Source organism: Harpia harpyja, chromosome 13 (assembly GCF_026419915.1).
Source record: "Harpia harpyja isolate bHarHar1 chromosome 13, bHarHar1 primary haplotype, whole genome shotgun sequence".
Classification (NCBI taxonomy): Eukaryota; Metazoa; Chordata; class Aves; order Accipitriformes; family Accipitridae; genus Harpia; species Harpia harpyja.
Window position 1 is genome coordinate 25,924,356 of NC_068952.1, and position 22,284 is coordinate 25,946,639.

General features: G+C 36.1%; 1 protein-coding gene across 14 annotated transcripts in view; it reads right to left on the reverse strand.

The window, feature by feature from the left end:
• The window catches only part of BIRC6 (baculoviral IAP repeat containing 6), a 194,093-nt gene that overhangs the window by 46,943 nt on the left and 124,866 nt on the right, over positions 1-22,284 (reverse strand). For all 14 annotated transcript variants that reach the window (XM_052806225.1, XM_052806220.1, XM_052806227.1 and 11 more), the window contains 6 exons: positions 20,771-20,944; positions 18,284-18,480; positions 15,733-16,033; positions 12,765-12,982; positions 10,226-10,390; positions 8,054-8,222 (listed from right to left, as the gene is read on the reverse strand). In XM_052806225.1, coding sequence (XP_052662185.1) covers positions 8,054-8,222; positions 10,226-10,390; positions 12,765-12,982; positions 15,733-16,033; positions 18,284-18,480; positions 20,771-20,944 — 1,224 coding nt within the window. The remainder of the gene's footprint in view (positions 1-8,053; positions 8,223-10,225; positions 10,391-12,764; positions 12,983-15,732; positions 16,034-18,283; positions 18,481-20,770; positions 20,945-22,284) is intronic.

Sequence of the window (22,284 nt, forward strand, 5' to 3'; positions counted from 1 at the left end):
AATCGTTACATTTTCTATATCACCATTTTTAGAATGTGTTTAAACATTAGTCAAATATAACTTTCATGTTGTCATCCTGATGCTTATTTTCAAGTAAAATAAAACATATCACACAAGGATTCATGGTGTTGCATGGAAAACAGGTTTAATAATCTTTGCCCAGAAGAGTATACTCTCTCTTTCTGGACCAGGTCCTGAAGAGATTTTCCCTTTTTGTATCGTTTATGATTGAGGCCCAGAATTGCAACTTTTATGCATACTTCATGGAACATGCAATTAGACTATTGAAATTAATGAAACTGTTTACACATTTTAAATTAAACCTATGCATGTCTTTGAATTAGATCCAAAGCTGCAGACAGTCTGAGATCATAGGAGTTTTTGTATACATGAATATATCTTGCACATATCTTCTAATAGAAAAGCTGCTTTTGAAAGCTTAGGATTAAAAACACAGTAGAAAAACAACACTAAAAAAAAGAAACACTGATTTTAATAAATACTGTTCTTAATATTACATATGCCACAGAGGAACAACAGAGAAGCTGTATTTTTGAAAATCAGCTCGGTTCCTTCTTCTAGGCTGCACAGCTATATCCAGTCTTTCCATAAAATGAGAAGCAAAAGAAATACATCCCTTGTATAGGTGATAGCTTATTACTGTATAGATCTTCATAACTGCTAAACCAACTGAGCCTTTGGAAGTCACTTCGAAACAAGCACATGCATAAAATAAGGTCAGGGATCTAGAACAGCATAAATTTGGTAATGATATTTCAGTCAGTTGTAGAAACTACTCTGTAACACCGATTTATGGATGAATGAGGTGGAAGATGGTATATTCTGGTTTTGCGACTCTGAGTCAATACTGGCTCAACCAGAAGAAATGATAAACAGAGCTGAGGCCGCACTGGAAGGAAACATGTGCAGACAAGAAAATTTATTCACCATCTATAGTCTTCAGCAAGTCTCTAGTATTGTATACTCATTTTCAGTATATGAAGCACCAAAGCATTCTGTAAAACTAAACTACATTCTAGAGGAATTACGCAGGTTATTCATGTTTACTTAAGACTATAGAATAGAGTCAATACATTGTTAAATTTTTCAGTGTACTTCTTATATCTACATACTTATAGATATTATTGCATTAATCTCATGATACAAGGATATTTGAGATGGGTCTTAAAATGAGAAGCTACAAGAACCTGAAAAGTGAAAAGAAATATGAAATTCAGGTAGAAAATACTGTTTATTTTGATCCTGAAGTTATTTAAAACTTGTCAATTCTGTGAAATAAATAAACAGTTTTATTTCATGTCATTTCAGTGCATAGCTCTCTTCGCAAAATTGTGAATCAACTAGTACTCCAGCACTGGAGTGTGATACTGCACCTTTTTTAGTAAACACTTCAACAGCAAACCAGATAAAAAGCAATCCCAAAGTTATAACCAAATGTGGCAAAGGTTCAGCATTGTTCTTTTACCAATGAATGAGTTCATTAACATTAATGATAACTAGTGGAATTTTTAATTTCGGTAATTATATACTGTCTATCTAAACTGCCATTGTACTTTGTCGTGGTTTAACCCCAGCCAGCAACTAAACACCATGCAGCCGCTCACTCACTCCCCCCACCCCCCCCCAGTGGGATGGGGGGAAAATCAGGAAAAGAAGCAAAACCCGTGGGTTGATATAAGAACGGTTTAATAGAACAGAAAAGAAGAAACTAATAATGATAATGATAACACTAATAAAATGACAACAGTAATAATGAAAGGATTGGAATGTACAAATAATGCACAGTGCAATTGCTCACCACCCGCCGACCGACACCCAGCTAGTCCCCGAGCGGCGATTCTCCCGCCCCCCCCTTCCCAGTTCCTATACTAGATGGGACGTCACATGGTATGGAATACCCCGTTGGCCAGTTTGGGTCAGCTGCCCTGGCTGTGTCCTGTGCCAACTTCTTGTGCTCCTCCAGCTTTCTCACTGGCTGGGCATGAGAAGCTGAAAAATCCTTGACTTTAGTCTAAACACTACTGAGCAACAACTGAAGACATCAGTGTTATCAACATTCTTCTCATACTGAACTCAAAACATAGCACCGTACCACCTACTAGGAAGACAGTTAACTCTATCCCAGCTGAAACCAGGACAACTTCTAATTTCACTCACAGCAAGAGGCTTTGACCCTTTGAAGGAAGTCACAGGATAATATTACCATTAGAGATTGCCCCAGCATACGAGTTACATTTAGTTTTAAAACAGAAGTCTAATATCATCTCTTAACAGGTAATACTTACGCTCTACACTCATGCAGACTTAAGTCTAACTTTAGTTAAATGAGCTCCGATATACAGCTCTGGTGCTTATACATTTAATGCAATATACGCATAAGAATCTCAACAACAAAAATCATCTTAAGAGCAACTACCTCTTATTAGACACAGTAAAAAGTCAATAGTCTAGGGAAAAGCAGAATTTCACGATGATTCAACATTTACACTGCAGTAGTACCTTCATACCTTCAGCAACAGATGAAAAAAGATGCAGTACTCTTAGCTGAATAAGTTCAGCATATCAACACAAGGGAACACTAGCTTCCTAAAGTACTCAGCCTACTCAGTCCAGTGGAACTGGACTACTTCGCAAAAAGTAAAGCAACACCATATAGTACCTTGAGAATAAGTATGATTAATAGAAAAGAAATACTCTAACTTCAGCAGGCAATCTAGTGTAGTTCAAGCTCTGAGGTAAGGAGGCAAGGCCTGAAAAGAATGACTTTAATGGACTCAACTAACAAAGGTATATCAAGAGAGGCAGAAAAAATTATTCAGTACGTTCACCTTCAACAAATTTGTCCATAATACTTACTAAATAAAGTTCACAATGAGGTATTTGGCAGCAGGATAAAGCAGCACAACTGTTAATGAATCCACAAGTCCAGGGTGTGACAGTACTTGGTAAACTATGAAAAGTGCATTAAAAGCAAATATGGGACTCTTAAGAAGTGGAACATGCTGGTCAGTAAATACAATACTTTTAGTAAAGCCCTCACATAAAAAAGCATCATCTCTTCTCAGCAGTCAAACTCAAGGAAGTCTGAGCTAATCTAACACCACAAGCTATGATGACCACATCACATGGAATCTTTGTCCACCAAAGACAGAAGGTGGCTAAGAGAGCTAAGAGGGCAGCATGCAAGAAAACCCCAGCTAAAATCACAGTATCACCTGCTTCTTGTAAGCCTAGGAATTCAAGCAAAGAGATTTCGGGCAGAATTCTGCAACTTGCTATGAGGTCTGTCTTCCAAGAAAGAGGTGGTACCAAACCTCTCTCACTCTTTGGCTTTAAACAAGATTAAGACATCTCAGAGTTAGCTACGTACTAGTTTAGGGAGAAACCAGTACAACTATATTTTTAAGCAAGAAGAGTCTACCTAATATTGTGGTATCACTGATAAATCCCAACTTCACTGGGCTTTTTACTGTCCAAGCCCATAACAAAATAGACAGTCCCTGTCCTAAAAGTCACTTGATTTTCCTTCCGTTTCATGATTCCCTTCCACTGCCTTCTCTCTATAAACCTTTTTAGCTACAAAGACTACTATTACTAATTCTTTATTCTCTCCCACTTGTAAATACTAGCTTGTATTAGTCTTCATAAACCTAAGTCCATCAGTGAAGTAACTCTTACTTTTATCAGCAAAATCTAGACCTTCATGATAGCCAGTTAGAATCTGATGGTCACACATTTGCTGGGAACCTTTTGTTGCACAGTGCAAATTTTATTCTTGTGCGTTTTGTTCAAGGAGAGAAGTGTTCACATATTTGAAAGAGTTCCTACAGCAGTGATTCTTTCAAATGAAATGCGCTGTATACAAGACAACAGTGAAAAGGTTTTACATGACAGCTTTTGGTGTGATATATACATAACTGCCTGGTAATGAATACATGCTAGATGTTCCATGATACAGAAGTTAAGAACAACATCAATTTTGCAAATGTAAACATGGATTAAGTCCTTAGGAATAAACACAAGTGTAATAAAAAAATCTCACCATGTTACAAAGATAAACTTTTTTCTTTTATAAAATGAAAGATAATAAAAGCCACAGTAATGCCATAACAAGATATCAAACAAACACAGGAAAAAAGATTAAGGAACAGGGTGAGGATTACAGCAGCTATTGCTCCTTGTGACTAGAGCTATGATCTCTCTCGCATAATAAAGAAAGTCCTTCATAGACAGATAAACCTTCCACCTCTACAAGAAAAAAAGCAATTATGGAAATTAATGAAAGTGATCAGTTCACAATTTTCAAGGACTTCACAATCACCTTGCTCTGATGCAGATGAAGCTGCAGAATGTGTCAGAGGAATCTGGTTTATAATGACCTGCTTCAAGGTTAGGTTTCTAAAAGATTAAATGATATGCAAGCACTCCTTATCTGATCAATATTCCTTTTACCTAGAACAATCTAGATAACAATCTAGTCCATGTATGTTTTGGGCAAATTAAGCAGGAATGGCAAAACATATTTAAGCAACAAAAAACCCTAGATAAATTTCTGACTGTGACATAGGTCGATTTTACATTCTGATACTGGAACTGTTCAAGAACTTCGCCAAAGTTGCTTTGCAAGCAGGATGTATCATACCTGTAGCTAACTTAACACGTGTAAACAAAATATAAAATTCTCATCGATACCAAAATACTTACTATCTTTTATCACCACAGTGATATCAACCTACTGTGCAATAAAGGGAAGCAGCACATCTACAGCTTCATTGCACATGTCTTTATAGAAAATTTTTCCCACATAATTTTATGCATATGGCAGACCACGTATCTATATCTATATAGATAGATATAGATATGTGAAGATCACTGTTATTGCAACCCTTGACAGCAAAACCTAAAATCTAGTAGAAGAATACCACCAGCATAAGGGTAACCTTTAACTGGTTCCACCAGCATCCATTCAAGTCCGAGAAAGTTACAAAGTTGCTGAAAAGTGCTATTTTGTGTCAGCATTGTGCTGGGCACAGCTTGTTCCTGCTGGGGTGCCAGAACCTGGGGACACCCTATTAGCATTCTGTATGCAGTGTCCTAATTTCTCAGTCCAGCATGTTACAGGAAGAATACAGTTACCTACCTCTTCCACATGAAAGTACCTTTTGACAGCAGAAGGTACACTGATCTGAAAATTAGAACGTACATGAGCGTTACCACTAATGCTGTTGCCTTTCCTACTCCCCCTGGGTAGGCATTCAGCCCTACTGGAGAAGAGATAAGTATTCAAGATAGGGAAGCCTGAAATTAGATGAGGTCTAACAGGAAAGACTCAAATCTGTTCTACTATATTGCATTGGTCTTTGAGGTTTTAAAAAATAAAAATAATTTTAGAAAGTTGCTTCCATATTTGAAGTTTTTCAACTATAAACACATTAAGTGAATTTTTCAGTCTTACGAGCATTGCACGAGAGCTTAAAATAGCTCCAGAGCTTCTCCACCTCTGTCTCTCTTGCAACAGCCAGGCTCTCTGTTAGCTGTGTCTCCTGACACTCTGTTACTGACACTGAGAGCCCCAGCAACACCTGCAACTCACACTCATTAATGTGAGAATTATCTGTCTGCTTTTGAACTAAACAGTAATTACTGCATTGGAATTATGCCTGGCTATCACCAAGACAAACTGTTTTCAGGGTCTCCTTTCAAACTAAATACATCTGACTCAAATACTCATGAAGAGAAGACATTCTTCCCAGAAGTCACCCTTTTTGCACATTTCACTCTCGTACTGATAACCTATCACATTTTCAAAGACAAGCTTGACTGATAAAAGCCTGCAGTTGTTTGGTTTTTTTTCTAAATACAGAAGAACATCATTAATTATAGTTTTATGTATAGACTTTTGAACAAGTACAGCAGGAAACATTCAAGACCATTGCTTGCATCAATCACAGCATAACAACCTTCAGATTTTACAGTTCTAAATTCCAACAGAAATAACCCCATCCTTTGTGAATTTGTAATCAGAAGAGTAGGTAACAGCTTTTCTCTGACAAGCAAGGTTTTGCTTTGCTTTAATATAATTTAGCTGCTACATTAAGAGCTACACATCCATCTATGAAAAAGCAGAAAGTACCTGCTTTGTTCACTCTTTACTAATTGTTAATTCATAAGCACAACATTTCAACATTTCATCCCCTGCCAACCACAAATAACAGTAGTCCAGCAGTGGAAAATATACCTAAAAGGAACATTTCCTACTGAAACTTTGCCGTTTCTTTGTACTTTGGGAAAAACTAATGGTCCCTGAAAGCCAAACTAGTCTGAACTTCTCACCACCAGCCACATATCTCATCTCTTCTATCAATATCTGACTGTTCTTCCCCAGTTAAAGGTGACTTACACAGATACGTTTTTCTATTGAAAACAGCAAAAAGCAATTTTAACTGCTGCAATTCATCTATAACTCAGAACCAACAGCTTCATCCTTTAGATAACATAGCATTTTTGCCAGGTCTTTGAATGACTTTTCCTTTCTGCCTCAACAAAGAATAATTTATGAATATCTGTTAGAAAGATTACTTTATTGTTTTACTTCATCGTTTAGTTTATTGTTTAACATTATATTTTCATTTGCAATAATGAGCCTGGTGTATAAGCTACATAGTTCATTTTCCTCACTGTAATATGTGCAAAACAGAACCAACAAATTCATTGCAAAACTAGAGAGACGTGTCAAACTGCAGACCAGCAAGTGAAATATCTTCATATTTTTATTTTTACTGTAAGGCCCCAGCAGACTTTTTGAACTACTTCCATTCCATCACACAAGATTATGTAATGCCCTAGTTACTATAGATTAAGAGAGCCACATTTTTGTTTTAGTCCTATGTAGCTTTGTAAATACTTAAGACATAGATGATTTCTCTTTTACCTCAGAGATAAAATATATTGTGTAATTCAACAAGAAGCTATGACATCGTTTCAAGAAATTCACATCACCACACCCTACAACCGGCATCCAACAGAACTGCAGTAATGTGACAAGACGTTTATCAGTTACTCCAAAAACAGGGCAGGCAAAATAAGGTCCAAAACCAAATTATTCATATTTGGAACAACTCTTTCTGCTACTTAAGGATTAAATCCATCTTCACAAACAAAGTAACTGAACAAAAATCCAACCTAAGGCTCAGGAGTGTTTAAAAACTTCGGACTGACAGTTATCTGAAGAAAAAATGCTTATCAGTATCTTCATACTAAAGCCTGTCATCTAGTGAGACTGAACATAAATCACAAACCCAGTCTGCTGGTTTTGCCATTAGTTCCACACAGGCATTCACTTAACTCATACTGCTTGACAATACCTTGTATAACTGAAAGGTTTCCACAGCAAGGTACAACATACTGGATAAAAACAATCAAAACATCTTTGTTTTAAAATTATGAGTGGAAATGTCATGACAACATATAACTCATTTGTTTTTCCTTTAAAAAACCCCCCAAAATTTCATTGTTCCCATATATTTGAAATATTTTGCACTTTTGATAAGAGGCTTGTTTTTGTATTTCCTAAATAAAGCAGAAAAACCTCTTATCAAGGTAAAAAAGAATTGCCCTAGTACGTGCAACATTTACCAACTTCACGCATATACTTGCTCAATTTTCTTACAAAATAAACATTTTTCTTCACAGTAAGATTCACAATCTTGTATAAAGTACTCTCCATGTATCTTCTGTAGAAGAACTAAAATGTAAACGTTTCAGATGGAAATACTGTTTTCCTGGTAGTTTCAACAGTTTAAGAATTAAATTTCAAATTTAAAAAAAACCATTAAAACAACAAAGTTTAAACTCTTACAACAAATGAGTATTTCAACAAACACTATGATTTTGTTTTCTAAGGCTCAAGTGAATGTTCCATTAGTACAATTCTAAATTGGCAAATGTACTGAAACTAGCCAGAACCACCTATTGTTTTTATAAAAACTTATCTGACAGAACTTTGATTTAGAAGGAGACAATGGTACATTACCTGAATCATTGCGGAGGTATGATGACATTGCTGGGATGAGGCAAGATTGACTGAGTAGCTCTAGGAGAACGGATGGAAGAGCACTGCTGTTTTGTCCTCTCCCCTCATGGCTAGTTTGGGTGTCTCCATTTGAGGTACTCCCTGCAGGATTTATGTAACTGGCAAGAACCTGAAATACACAAAAATATTTAATCAAAACTGATTTATTCTACGCAAAACTTTCCTCCCTTAAGGAAGACACCCTCATACTTCACTACCTATTTTGCTAATTCAGTATGGTATTTATTTCAGCAGTCCCGAAGATGTCTTAGAAGAAATTCTACACAGTTATTAGATTATGATTCCAACTTTGGCTAAGGATAAAATCAAATAACTGTTATAATTCTGAATTACTTTAAGAGATCAATTAATATGAATTTTGACAAACACGCTGGAGTAACTCAAAGCAGATGTTTGCCAGATCACACCACTGAGACATGCAGCTGATCAGTCCCATTTACTTTAGAACACCAACTAGCAACAAAAGATTTTTTTTGTTTTGTTTTGAACTGCAAATGTTTCAAAAACCTTTGTAACTTCCTTTTGGATGGGACTTCAGGGTTTGCAGATGAAACAACAACTTACAGTAGCATGACAGTTACTGGGAACAACCACTTGTAAGCACGGCTCTTGCTTCAGTAAACAAAGAGCAGCCTTCCTCTCAGTGATGGCGGGGGAGTCACCTCAGGACTGCACACCTGCTCTTCCCAAGGGTAGTTCTGGCTGAGTTCACAGGACCCTACCATGTGTTGTAGATGTACAACCTAATGCACTGCCACGGGTCTGATTTGTGCAGTTGTACTCTCAAATTAAGTAACTTCAAGGCTTGAAAGGCTGTATTATTTGAAGTCTCAGGGGCTCTATTCACCTTTTTAGCCTCTTCTCCTTTCTTTCAGTCTCCCTCTTTCCTCTAACCCCATTACCATGGTATTTTGCTGCAGCATCTTATCAGCATTCTGTACAACAGAATTTTTCTAAACAACCTTTCTAGAGAAGGAATATCTGCTGTACAACTGACTGACATCTTCAGCAAAATGCTGAAGGGTTTTCTACTTCTTCCTCCACTTGCTGACTGCCCAAAGCAAATGCCTCCTTACCTCATGACTTATCACAGTTAAAGCTAAACCTCTGCATGGCATAATACAGAATACTGCCTAGAAGCTTTGCCAAGAGTAATTCAGGTGGTTTTCCTCTTTCGTGCTTAGAAAAATTGTTTCAGACTTTATTTGTTTTGCTTTTGCAAGGGACATGATACTTGTGTCTTGTACTCTACAGTGACTGAAATAACTGATTACATCAAAATGATATCTTCATCAGTCAAGGCATGGGCATTTTCAGAATTTCATCTCCTCTGTGCTCTACCCCAGCAGTGAGGTTAGCTAATGCATTTGAGGTGACAGTTCTGTGAATGAAATTTTTGATGACCAGATAGAATCTCATTTTCCCTACACTGACCCAAGATAACAGCGGTTAGTCGCATTTCACAATGGACTGAAAAGCCTAATTATGCAGAATTTTCTTGTCCTTAGCATGAGGCATTTGGAAGGCATCAGAGTTTTACTAAGATCTGGATGTGTACTGGTGATTTACTATTGTCACTTAATTGACATACTCAAAAATTTATATGTCTGAGTGATATTTTGTTATATTGGCATAATATATTCATGGACACCCAGTAACAACAATGGGCATTTCCTTAAAGCACAGCAAAAATATGTGAGAAATGAATAGGTAAGATTACTTGGCACACAAAACAAAATGCCTGTTCCCACATCCTCCTCATTTAATGGACAGTCTTTACTTTTGACTGAATGCAGCAAAGTTGACAGAGATATGCAACAGCTCCAGGGAAATACATTGGAATGCTTCTTGGTTCATTGTCTATTCAGAACTGTCACCCAGGCTTACCTACACAGGTCTTTTTTATGCAGCAGCCTAGTCATGTTTGAAAACAGCCTCACTCAAAATATGACCTATACCGTTTTTCATGTAGACAGGCAGTTGTAAATTATTTTTTGCTCAAAATATCATAATTACTCTGCTATATGACTGAAAAAATACAAGCTCCATTTTTACTATCCAGTCCTAATGTTTCAAGTGCTTATCATTAATCAAAATCTCATTATTACACACCTGTAGAAGGCAGGTCACGTGCTCTTCTTCTAGCCTTTGCTTAGTCAAAGCTTGTTCAACATCCCATCCTGAAGCTGTGGAGCCTGTTCCAAAGCCTGTACCCTTAGCCCAGTACAACTGCTGTTCTTCTGTTGATGCACTGTTGTGTGTACTTGACACCTGTGGCTAAGTTTTTTTTAAAAAAAAGACACAATAATTTCACATTTTTCATCTTATGAATGTTGTCTTTGGAAAGCCTTTGTTCTGCAAAAGAATGTAATCCCAATTTATTAACTTTATAAAGATACCATCAGGATCCAGTGAAATTCAAAGCTTTAGATAGGAAAGACTGCCACATCCATGGAGTTCTAGTACATGTCAGTGCTAAATCGTTGCAAGTGATTCTTCAATTTGACTAGGACTGTAAGCCCCTTTTTGTTCTCTTTTAAGATACTATCACTGCTTAAATGATGAAAGGTATTAAAATGCTACTTAATCAATATCATGCTAAACATCACAGCTCTGTAATTATTACTGTTTAACACCTAGTCAAGTTTAATAACATAATTAGAGGAAGGAGATGGGAGTAGAAATGTTATCAAAAGTACACAACTGAAATGTTAAGATACTCAAGTATGTGCTGATTTTGAATAAATGCTCCAAAATAGCAAGAGGTGTAAGTTACATGTATAGCTCTAACACATGATCTCTGGGTCAGTGAAACACACACAATTTCCTGTCCAGATAAGAGTGGGGAAATATCTTGTCCTTAAAATGTTCTGAGAGAGCACATTTTTCCAAAGGTATTTGTACAGCTTTTTCCAACGCTCTGCCTCACTGCATTTTATTAACGTAACCCCAATATTATATTGCTTAGCCCTTATGAAACTATTCAAGTACTTATGTTAATTTTGAAAGTTTACCAGACCTTTGGTGAAAAGGATGCAGAAAAAAACTCTGCTAAGCATTTTTTTAACTAATGCTTTCCTAAATATATATTTAGCACCCTAAACAAGTAACCTCCATTTTCCAAAGCAACGAACACTTCCTACTTTCATTAGCTACTCAGTGACAATTAGCCTCACTGGAAATCAGGTCACGTGAGTAGGTGCCCAACTTCAAGTTGTAATAGTTGATTTACGGCTCTGAAAATTTTCATTTTCTGTTCAGATCTTCCTTCAGTGACTTTGTTAAAGATTATACTTGAAGGAAAAGAAATTATGTATGAACAGACAGCAATGGTAAAAAAAAAGTTATCACCTATGAAGTACCATACATACAGTAGTCTGGAATCACCATTTAACTTTTACATTGGGAATGTAATGCATCTCGGTGATGAAACAGCTGTGTGGTTACTCTCATGTAGGCATTACTCATTACATCACTCATGAACATGCTGTGCCTTTAACACTCAAGAGGACTGTCATGAGCACTAACTTAAAGCACTTAAGGGAAAGCCTGGCCCCAGAATACAAGCCTCAGTGCAAGCCTGATGGATATCTAGTTTCAAGTTACCATCTATCACCTGATAGATATGAATTATGAGAAAGCAAGCTGTTTAAGAGGTCATGGTAGAACTAAAGCAGAGATAAGAATTAATGGTTGCCCTTTCCCTCCAAAAGCACAAAAATGCTAAGGTGTTCATGTGTCAGCAGCCTGACACCCCATTAGAAGCAGAATATCTCAGCTTCCCCTTAAATTTGACTAGCCATTAAAGTGAATTGTTCTCAGGCACAGCTTCACCTCTTCCTTGCTCAACCTCTTATTAGTATCAGAGCTGCTAAAATAGGGACAGCCCTATATTTTGCAGCTACTTTAGCCACATTTAGCCACCAGAAACTTTTTCATGCAAGCCTCTGCCACAGCAATGCTAAAGAGGGCAAGTCACTAATTTTTTTTTAAACACTTTTATAGACAATTATGTTTATAGTATGTTATGCAGAAATGGCAACTCATAATCCTAAAAAAATCAGGGGATACGTGTTCTGAATAGAGGGTGGTATAATATGGGAAGTACCTTGAAAAAGTTTTGAAGCTTCACTCAGGATCTTGAACACTATGGAAAATTTTTGTCTTTAGATCTCATTTCTCCATCAGTAAAAAGGGTATAAAAAAAATCACTGCATTAATTCATTAATTTTCACAACTCATTTACGTTTGTGAAGCATTTAAGAGGAAATAATTTGCAGCCAGTAGAGTTTAGATTATGAATGCTAAATAAGGTAATGAGGTCATGCTATCTAATGAGAATTAAAGAACCACCATCCATTGAGCAGTATGCCTCTCATGCACTGAAAAAGAAGATCCTGTGAAAGAAACTGATTACACCTTAATGCCTCATGACAAGCCTTCTTTGTTGGTGAAATTTCATGTTTACTATGTTTCTTTGCAACATGCAAGGACAATTGCTTAATCAGGTACCTTCTAATTATTTTTGTTCTTCATTCAAATGCCAACTCTGCAGAAATCAGACTATAATGAAAGCAGTGAGCTTATTTTCTTTCTTATAGTTAAAACTCTTACTACTTCTCAGTGGCAATTATTCTGCTGCTAAACTTACCTCTGTCTGGTTGGGACTAGAGTTGGGCACTCTTGGTGCATGGTGGCTTAGAGCAGACAGACAAGCAAGGATAAGATGTATAGCCCCAATCTCCAGTGCCATCCGCCTAAGCAGTACTCCATCATCAGTAGTCAATGGTGTAGTGCTGAACAAACTGCGCAACACATGGAAGGGCAAAGTTGGAAGCACGTTTGCTGAAGGAGACTGCAGAATATGACCTGGATTGAAGAAGAAAAATATCAAAGCCACATTCTCTTTCAGTAGTTCAATACAGCCTGTTAATCTCTGCAATAATTTATGAACAACACATACAGAAACCTACTAAGGCCTTAAGCATTTGCATATAGTAAGCTATCTAATATTAGGTTTCTCTTCACAAAAAAAAATTCAGCAGAAGAACAGTGTAGAAGAAAGAATGTTTTTTTTATTTCCTCTATGGATTTGGTTAAGAACCAAAGTTACAAAATCTGATTCACCATTTCCAGGCAGAAAACTTAGTTAGTGAATAACAGTGAGTATACTTCTGTATTGGACTACACTTCAGGTCGTATTTCTGAATGAAGAAAATGAAGGTGGTTTGGAGTAATTTTTTTTTTTATTTTTAAAAACATTCCAGCTACAGCAAATTTAAGAATGCACATAGTCAGCTAATAGCAGCTCAGCTGACAAGGAGCTGTAGTTTATCATGATATAGGATTTTTTTTTCATATTCGAATTAAGTCACTGACACAATCCAAGCTGTGACGGTATTCAAGTTGAATACATGATGAAATACTACCATAATTTTAATTAGATGAGCTGCATGTTTGAATTTTGTAGCAGAATTATTTTAAATTTTTAACCCTTTTGCAAAAATTAACCCTGTTCTAAAATTTTAACCCTTTCTGAGCAAAAATTACTTCTTTCAAAAGCCACATTTCAAATAACAGAGTGACCTATTAATGTAACATACTCAGATTGGGGAAGCTGTCTCAATTTTTTCTGTATTTAACAATGCATTTCACATTCCTTCCCCAGTGCATATGTAAATAGAGATATTTGATAACTGAAAACACTTCAAATACTGAAAATAATTCAAAATAGCCAACTCTGTTCAGAAGTTTTGCTTCTTGTTTATATTATGTTCTCCCTCATTCTTAGGGTTTACCAGCTATATCATCATCAGATGTCTAAACTGAAATACATTACAAGTATGTATATCTGTATTTGTATATATATGTATCTACACACATATATGCATACACACACAAGTTAATTCATACCTATCTGATACTCTTTGTAAAGACAGTAACAAGAAGGAAGCAAAAAGTCCTATGACTGGGATCTTCATAAATAAAACTGGAAAAAGCCCATCTGATAGAATTCCAGAACTGCAGATGTAGCCAAATGAGGAGACAAATAAAAAAGGAAATCTAAACATTTGCCCATGATTTATCTTTGCATACAACTGAATCCATGTTTAATCTATAAGCCATGGATTTTTAAGTGCAGCTCTTCATATTATGCGAGAAAGTAAAGAGATTCTAGGTGTATGACAAGACATATTTCCAACACAAAAGGAAAATATTAATGCTTTATACAGAGAACTAATGTGGACCACTGTGTAAAATTGATCCCACATTTCATAGAGTTGAATTCAGAAGTTTGGCTTAGAAAATGGAGAAATTGACTGTTTAGTCCAGCAAAAACAAAGGCTAAGAGGGAATACAACTTCTGTCAACAAATGCATTGGAAAAAGAAGAGCTATTTATGATGAGGAACAATGCTGGGCACAAACTGGATCTGAACAAATTTAGGGTGAAAATTAAAGCAGTCCCTACCTATCAGGAAAATTATGTTCTGGAACTGTATTCCAATAGCAATAGTGGATGCACACAGACAAAAAAGAAAGCAACTCAAATTTTGACGGTTTGAGTTGGTCTCTATTTAAAAGAAAAAAAAAAGAAAGAAAAAAAGAATATAAAAATTCTTTGCAATAGCAAGTGACTGGAGCCACTCAAGGACATAAAAATCTGAGGGACTGTAGTCCTTCAGTTAATTACTACTCAAATGAGGAGGGAGTAAGCAGCCAGACTGAATTTTTGTTATCCAGTTTATTGTTGTCTACTGCACTGTACCTAAATACAAGAGAAATAAAAAGATAAACAGAAGGGAGGGTAACAAGACTCTTAGTTTCTCAGTTGGTCTTATGAGGTACGCATTGTCCACCACCCTACAGGCTGCTGAACAGAGACTAACTTCAGCTGATTGCTGCATAGAAAACCTAGCATTCTTTTCAAAGTCATAATGAAAAGAAATGTCTTAAAAGTAATAAAACATCTTTCACATACACTCTTCCAGTGTTTCAAAACACTAAGAAATACAAACATTAGAACTATATGCAGAATTCCAGGTTCAGTTGCAAAGACTCTGACCACAAATTGTCTCTTGGCTCATCTGTTCATTCATTGAAGAATACCTCATTTCTCCCTCTGAACTCACACCGTTAAGGTAGAGCTTCTGCTCAGCTAATTTGATCACTATGATCTTTAGATCTTTCTCTCTTTTTCTAAAACATTATTATTCAACAGTTTATTCTACATCTGCCGTACCTATGCTCCTATCCATATTATTCTGCATTTGGTTGCAGAATTATACAATGTTTGCTCAATTAGTTGAGCATACCCAGCTACTCAGACCTTCCTGTGTGAACGCACCATCATCTTGACAGTGTCATCGTGAGTTTTATCAGCAGTTATTTTACAATTACTCTGACATCGAGATGAGAACACTTGAATACTGATGACTGTGACAAAACTTTGCCAGACAGAATTTAGCATTTAGAGACAACAGACTATCAAAGATGCCAGCAACACAGTTCTGCACAAACCAATTCTAACTTCCTGCTAAAAGCATTACAATGTAAATAAATTTAAGTAAAATGATCTAGCTGTGGTCTACAAAGAAACATAATAATTGCAGCACATACTTCCTTCACCATCATCTGTAACTCCCAACACCAATCTCAACAGACACTGAGCATGTTTCCGTTCTTTTAGCAGCACCTCAGCATAGCCCGGGAGACGAAGAAATAAACCAAAGGCAGCCAAAGAATGCGCGGGTATGGGAGACATAGTCTGAACTGTTGACTTGATCGGTGGAGGTTCTGCAGCAATTGTTTCTGGTGCTTCATACACCAATTCCCCTGATTGTTCAATGGTAACCCATTCAAATTGATCACTGTCCTTCTGCTTTTCCTGCGTGGTTGATGTAACCACTGGAGTGCTCACCTTAACCAACACAAACAACAAAAAAATTTGGTAGTCATTCAGTTAATCACCTAGGCAAAAATTTTATTAAAGTTAGGCTCTAAAGGACATACAATCTTAATATAGGACATCATTAAAAAGTCACATGAAATATACTACCATTTACCGATACGAGGACCAGGCTAAATGGCTAAAAAGGGCATACTTGCTGCATTTTCAATACAGTTCTAGAAAGTCCCGCCTACACAAGCAAGCAACTGTATTTTGCCAACCTAAAAGCCTCAATTAAAACATGTTGTTTAAAATCTAGAGGCATAGGAGACATAAATTACACTGAAATAATCAATACAAAAATTATGTATCAGACTGTTAAATAAAAAATGGCCCTTTTATTTATTTTTAACATTAAACATTGAGTGTGAACTCAAGTGTTTAATTTTTAATTACAAATTGCAAAAAGGTGAACAACTGATCATAATACCTTTAAAAACCAAGAAGAAATTTGGGTATCTTAGCAGTCTTGTAGCAACTCATGTGCTCCTTTTGGCCTTTCGACTGATTTGGCCAGCTTTATTACTATTATGCTCTAACACAACAGTCTGTAGTTCTGTTTTATGAACCAAGACAGCCCAGAGGACTATGCAGACTATGACGGGAATCAGAGTTTAAGGGGGTAACAGCTGTACAATTCCCCAGGAAACAGTCATACACTCAGTTGAAATGAAGGTATGACACCTAGGTCACTCTCATAATTAAACATCACAGAAGTTTCAGGCTTTTATGCTATTCATATGAACGGATGCAATCATATTTAAAATTTTCCTATTTATCACCAGACTGATCTTAACTGGAAAAGATAAATCTGAAAAGACCGTGCAGAATTTATTCAGAATTCCCAATTAAAAATCAAAGCCACGTTTAGCTGCATTTATTCCAATCATCTACACATTAAGAGAATCAGAAGTATCAGTCACTTGGAGAAATATAAAAGTAAAATTAAAGAATGACGAGTCTAGAGAATTCATCAGTCTTCACTCTGAATCTTCTACTTGGTATTATTGTATTTAATTTGTTTTTATGGATCACAGAATTCTTATCCAGTATTTGAATTCAAACTTATATCTCAAGCTAAAAAATTATGAAAAGAAAATAACTTCCCAGAACTATAGAAAAAGAAGGAAAAAAAGGGATGAAATTTCTCATGGTCGTAAGTTGCCTTTCATCTGTTGCAGAAATCCATGAATCAGTCTTCTTCAATACAGAGTATGCATTATCTCTCTTGGATTTCAAAATACAGCAATTATTTATGTGAACACATTTCCTTAACTTTTAATTTTTGAACCAACTTGATATTAGACCTCTAAAACATCTTTGCAGAACTATTTACAAAGGATTCATACTAAAAATCTGGTCTTACTACAGAGTTCCTACTCCTGCCATAGTTTTACAGTCAGGATACTGAACAGCACCCTTAATTTATTATTACCTTAATTTCAAAGGGAATAAATATTCACAATATTTCCTGTTAGGAGTATCAGCCAAAAATTTCAAAAATACAGCCAAATAGAATTTGAATAATTCACAGGTTATTTTTTTCCTTTTTAATAAAGACTGTGTACCTACAACAGCAGCCAAAGGTGTAATTTCACACTAATGCCTCTATTGACACTTTTGAAATGCCTATCAGTGCCTCCAGAGAAATTCTATACATAATTATAATAAGTATATAAATAAATAACATACATATTATTATTTATTATATGATTTTATTTTAGATATATTATTTATTAATATAAAGATAATTAAGATTATGCAGTTATTTATTATTTATAATAATAAATCTAAAATAAAATTACATAATCTGCTTTGAGAACTGAATTTCACTTAACCATAAAAAAAAATCGCTGAGGGTACATTTACATGAGCAATTAAATGATAAGGAAGTATGGTTTTATAGTACATCAGCAGCTTTACGTTACTGCATCCTCCAAGATATTTTATGAATTAATGGAAGCAAGGCAAGCAGGAACACTGAATTCATGCATTTGTTCCACAAGGACATGGCTACTCAAGCAGACTGTAACATGTGTAGGGAAGCAGCATGTATAGCTGGACTGGGCTGTGGAGTTATGCACTCGCCTATTTTAAAGCAGCTTCCCCACATAACTGAGATGTCAAACCGAACATAGAGAAATATGAGGAAAATACTGTCCTTAAACAAACAAACAAAACACTCATAGCATGTTTTTCTACACTGATTTTTTCACTCACTTGCTGAATTACGTCAGGATAAAGCATAGGGAGTCTCTCTGCAATAAGGGCCAATCCACCCATTCCTGCAAAAACTTGCAGTGGAGACTGAATGGGACAGGTTTCAAGAAGCGATTCATCTAGAACTGCATCCATACACTCCTCCCCAGGACTGATGGCTTCATCTTCAGGGCAAGGTCCCAGTAAATCTGCATGCTCTACAAAAAACACAGAGGTAAGAGAAATTAAATCAGGGATATACAGGAGTATGTACATCAGTTCACCCTAATTCAACCTGACGGACTATGAGAAATAGAAAAGGTCACATACACTTCCAAAGCAGGATAATCTTCATAAGAAAGAGCCCAAATATAGCACTTTTGGTACACACAGCTTTGATGTCTACTGTTCTTAAGGATACAGGCACAAACCACCTCTGTGGAAGTCTTCCCTATCACGACAGATAGTAGGTGAGCATGTCTGCAAACAAGCTGGTCTCAGCAAGGGACCACCTTCTGTCAGACACGTGGAGGATTCCACCACGCTAGGCTGAACATGATTTACAATTCCATTGCTTGCAATGACATGAATTGATCAGACCACAAGAAAGGTTAGATCTCCTTGATAAGGAAAATTTTAAAATACAGATTTTTAAGGAAGACTCACCCCTTTGTTTTACACTGTTTTGCAGTGTAAAAAGCTGTAAGCCTTCCCAAAGAAGGAAAACAAGAAAATAGACACACACAGATATTCACAATGCACAGAAAGATCACTAAGGCCAAGTGCTTCTCTGCAAAAGACACTTGAAAAATACGTCATCAGTGAGTAAGGGTATAGGCAGATCTTTTATTATGAGTGCAAATATAATGCTATTCCTTCCACATCTTAAATATTGTTGCAAGGAGTTACACTTAAGTATACTTCTCCAGTACTTGCTTTAGTTAATCTTCTTATAACCCAATTTAAACCATTTCGCCTCCATGAATGTTCTGCAAGCTTTCAGTGAAGTCATGCACTTCAGCTGTGGAAAACTGCTGATCTCAAACAAAGGCATTGAAGCACACAGAAGAAAACACAAATAAATGGCACTTTTCCTCAAGTATAGTAGTAGTAAATGCAGCACTAGAGACACCATGTGAAGTTATAAAATCTATCCAGTACAGATGGTGTCAAGAAAAACTCTGCTTTAAGTGGTAAGCAAGGAAATACTGATATGTAAGAATGATTTCTACAGATATAAAAAACTAGTCATGAAAAAGCAGTAGCACTAACCTTCATAACTGATGAGTGGTGACTGTAAGACATCTGAATGTAACTAATATTTTGCTGTATAGAACCACAGATCAATGGATTTGTAATGACAAAGTCAAATTTTCAAAAGTATTAGTCTGAAGTTTAAAAAAAAAAGCGCCTAGGAACTTAATAAAAACTGAAAGAGGACCTCCATGTTTTCATATGCAACTCTACTACTAAACTGAACCTCCTCTAATGATTTTTGAGTTTTATTCAAATTGAAAAATATTTATTGTAGCTTGAGAATTTAAATAAACAGCAAAACAAAACAAAATTATTTGAAAGAGAAAGACCTTTCAAGAGTGTGAGAGATCTGTATATCCAGCCATTACATGGAGTCATTAAATACTTAGCTCAGACCAGATAGCAAGAAAATAGATTTTTTTTTCAACTCTTCTGTTTCTTATCTTTTCTAGAAAGAGACTGATCTATCAAGTGAACAGTTTTTAAAAGAAGCCCCTGTCTTAAAATAGCAGAATGATTAACTTTCTAATTCCATGCTGTGTCAGCAGATCCCCTTAGCTTAATTTCAAGGTCCCATTCCTCTAAGTCCTTCCCTGAAGGAATGATATCAAAATATGTCAAAACAGATTCCTGGGATACAGCTCCTTCTTCCCCCTTCCCCAGCACTACGAGTAAGTAGATAGCAAGCAATTAGAAAAAAACATTAGCAAAAACCAGACCATATCAGAAAATGTTAAAAATAATGGTTTTAAAAGCTAGAGTTACAAGACCGGCTTAGATGGGCTTGAGAACAATTCCCATTTTCTAAGAAGCATTTAAATACCCAGGTTGCTGCAATAAAAAATTTCACAGGCTTCTATAACTCACATGGTTTCAAACAGTTCCTGCATTACTTAATCTGCCCTGGTTATCAGCACACTTACTACAGAGAACCGGTATACATATCAAGAAATAAAATACACGATATCTATACAATCATATAATCATATCATGTACAACACTACGATGAAGAAAGAAAAGTAAAACCAGAACAACCATATTGGTGCATCTTATAGATACAATCTAAAGACAGGCAATGAATTTGTTCTTCTTCACAAAGTTTAGCACTTGTCTTGTAGAGGATGGCTCGGGAACATCATCCAAGAAAATACAGAAAACTGCTGTTTTCTTACCAAGAAAATCAAAACCATTTTTTTGTCCAAAATAAAAGCATTTTAAAAAGGAAGATACCAAAAAAGTAAGAATACTCACCTTTTTCTGTGTGAAGACGTTTAAATGAGTCTGTTTTTGATAAGCTTGGATCTGAGATGACTTTGGAACCAAGCTTAACTGTCAAATCTATTGATCGGTATCCTTGAGGGAGTTTACGGTCATACAGCAGAGTCAGAAGCTGGGCAAGTGTCATTTCAGCTGGTAATGGTTGGCCTAAACAACAATGGCATTGAGTCAGAGAGGAAAATTATGATTGGGTTATTTTAACATACATGTCCAGGTGCTGTTCATTACTTATAACCACAGATGCCAAGTAGACTAAATATTATCTGGCTCCAAACCAAGGCCTTAATTTTACCATTTGTTCTCTTGGGAAAAGGGGCCCCATCAGTTTGGAACCAACCATCAAAGGACTATGCCAACATTCCCTAAGGCAGCTCTGCGCTGAGAGCCCAAGCACTTGGCATATTTAACAAATGGTTAAGGCTGCAATTTGATGTGCATTTTAAGCAGGTAATGCCTGTCTCCTGCTATTAAACCCCACCCCTGCATCACCCTTGAATTGTGGTGGCATAAAGGTGTGTGACCATAAGGTAAAATGGCTGAAACAGAAAAAAGTGGGAAACAAAGAAACCTGCAATTCTTTTTCAGTCCTATTAGCTCACTACTCTTGTGTTGGGACACAACTCAGCAAGAAAAAATGAATGGTGCTGCCAGGAATACTTTTCTCAGCAGAAATGCAGACTTGAAATGCACATGCAATACAGCCCAAACTGATTATTCAAATGAAGATTTTGGCCACTCTGTTGTTTACGAAGAATATGTTCTTCCCTGAAATTACAAGTTACTCTCAAGGCAGAACAATGTTTCTTGATAACAAGTAGACTTACACATGAAGTGAAAAGTTTTAGATCTGGATCATATAATACACTTAGCATGCCCATTTCATCTTGACTGTACTTAATACAAGTTCCATTAAGGTCTTTAGTAGCAACCTGTTTCTTCAGTGGAAGATATTGTCTTAAGAAATGAAAATTAAAAATGTCTTGCCATCGTGCAAGTAAGTTTTCTGCCCTTTTTTTAATCACTAATTCTGCTTTCCATGGCTTCTTTTTTTGTAACAACTGGCTGTTGCGCAAGATGTGATCGACTAGATCACAAATACAGAATGGTCTACGTTACCATTAGTAGACAGTCAAACTTTACCAGGTAGATACTGAAAACAGGCACTGAGTTTTGATCTCCTCTCCAAAATAGCAACATTAACTGTATCAATTTTAGATATTTTAATCCAAGTATATGATCCCTCTAATAATTGCCAGAGACAGCCTCAAAGCCAATAATTCTGTACTAAGTTGAAAATCTAGTTTTTTATTGGGTGAAAATGACTTCAGTTTACCACTTAATTCCATTAGCTGGTTCCTTGTTTTTATACTATAAAACAGATAAGAAGCTCTTCTGCATAATATAAAGTGTTTCACCTACGTTCCTGTCCTTTATCTAAGGTTAGGAATTTCAGTCACACCAATCTCTCTCTATAGGAGAGAGATATC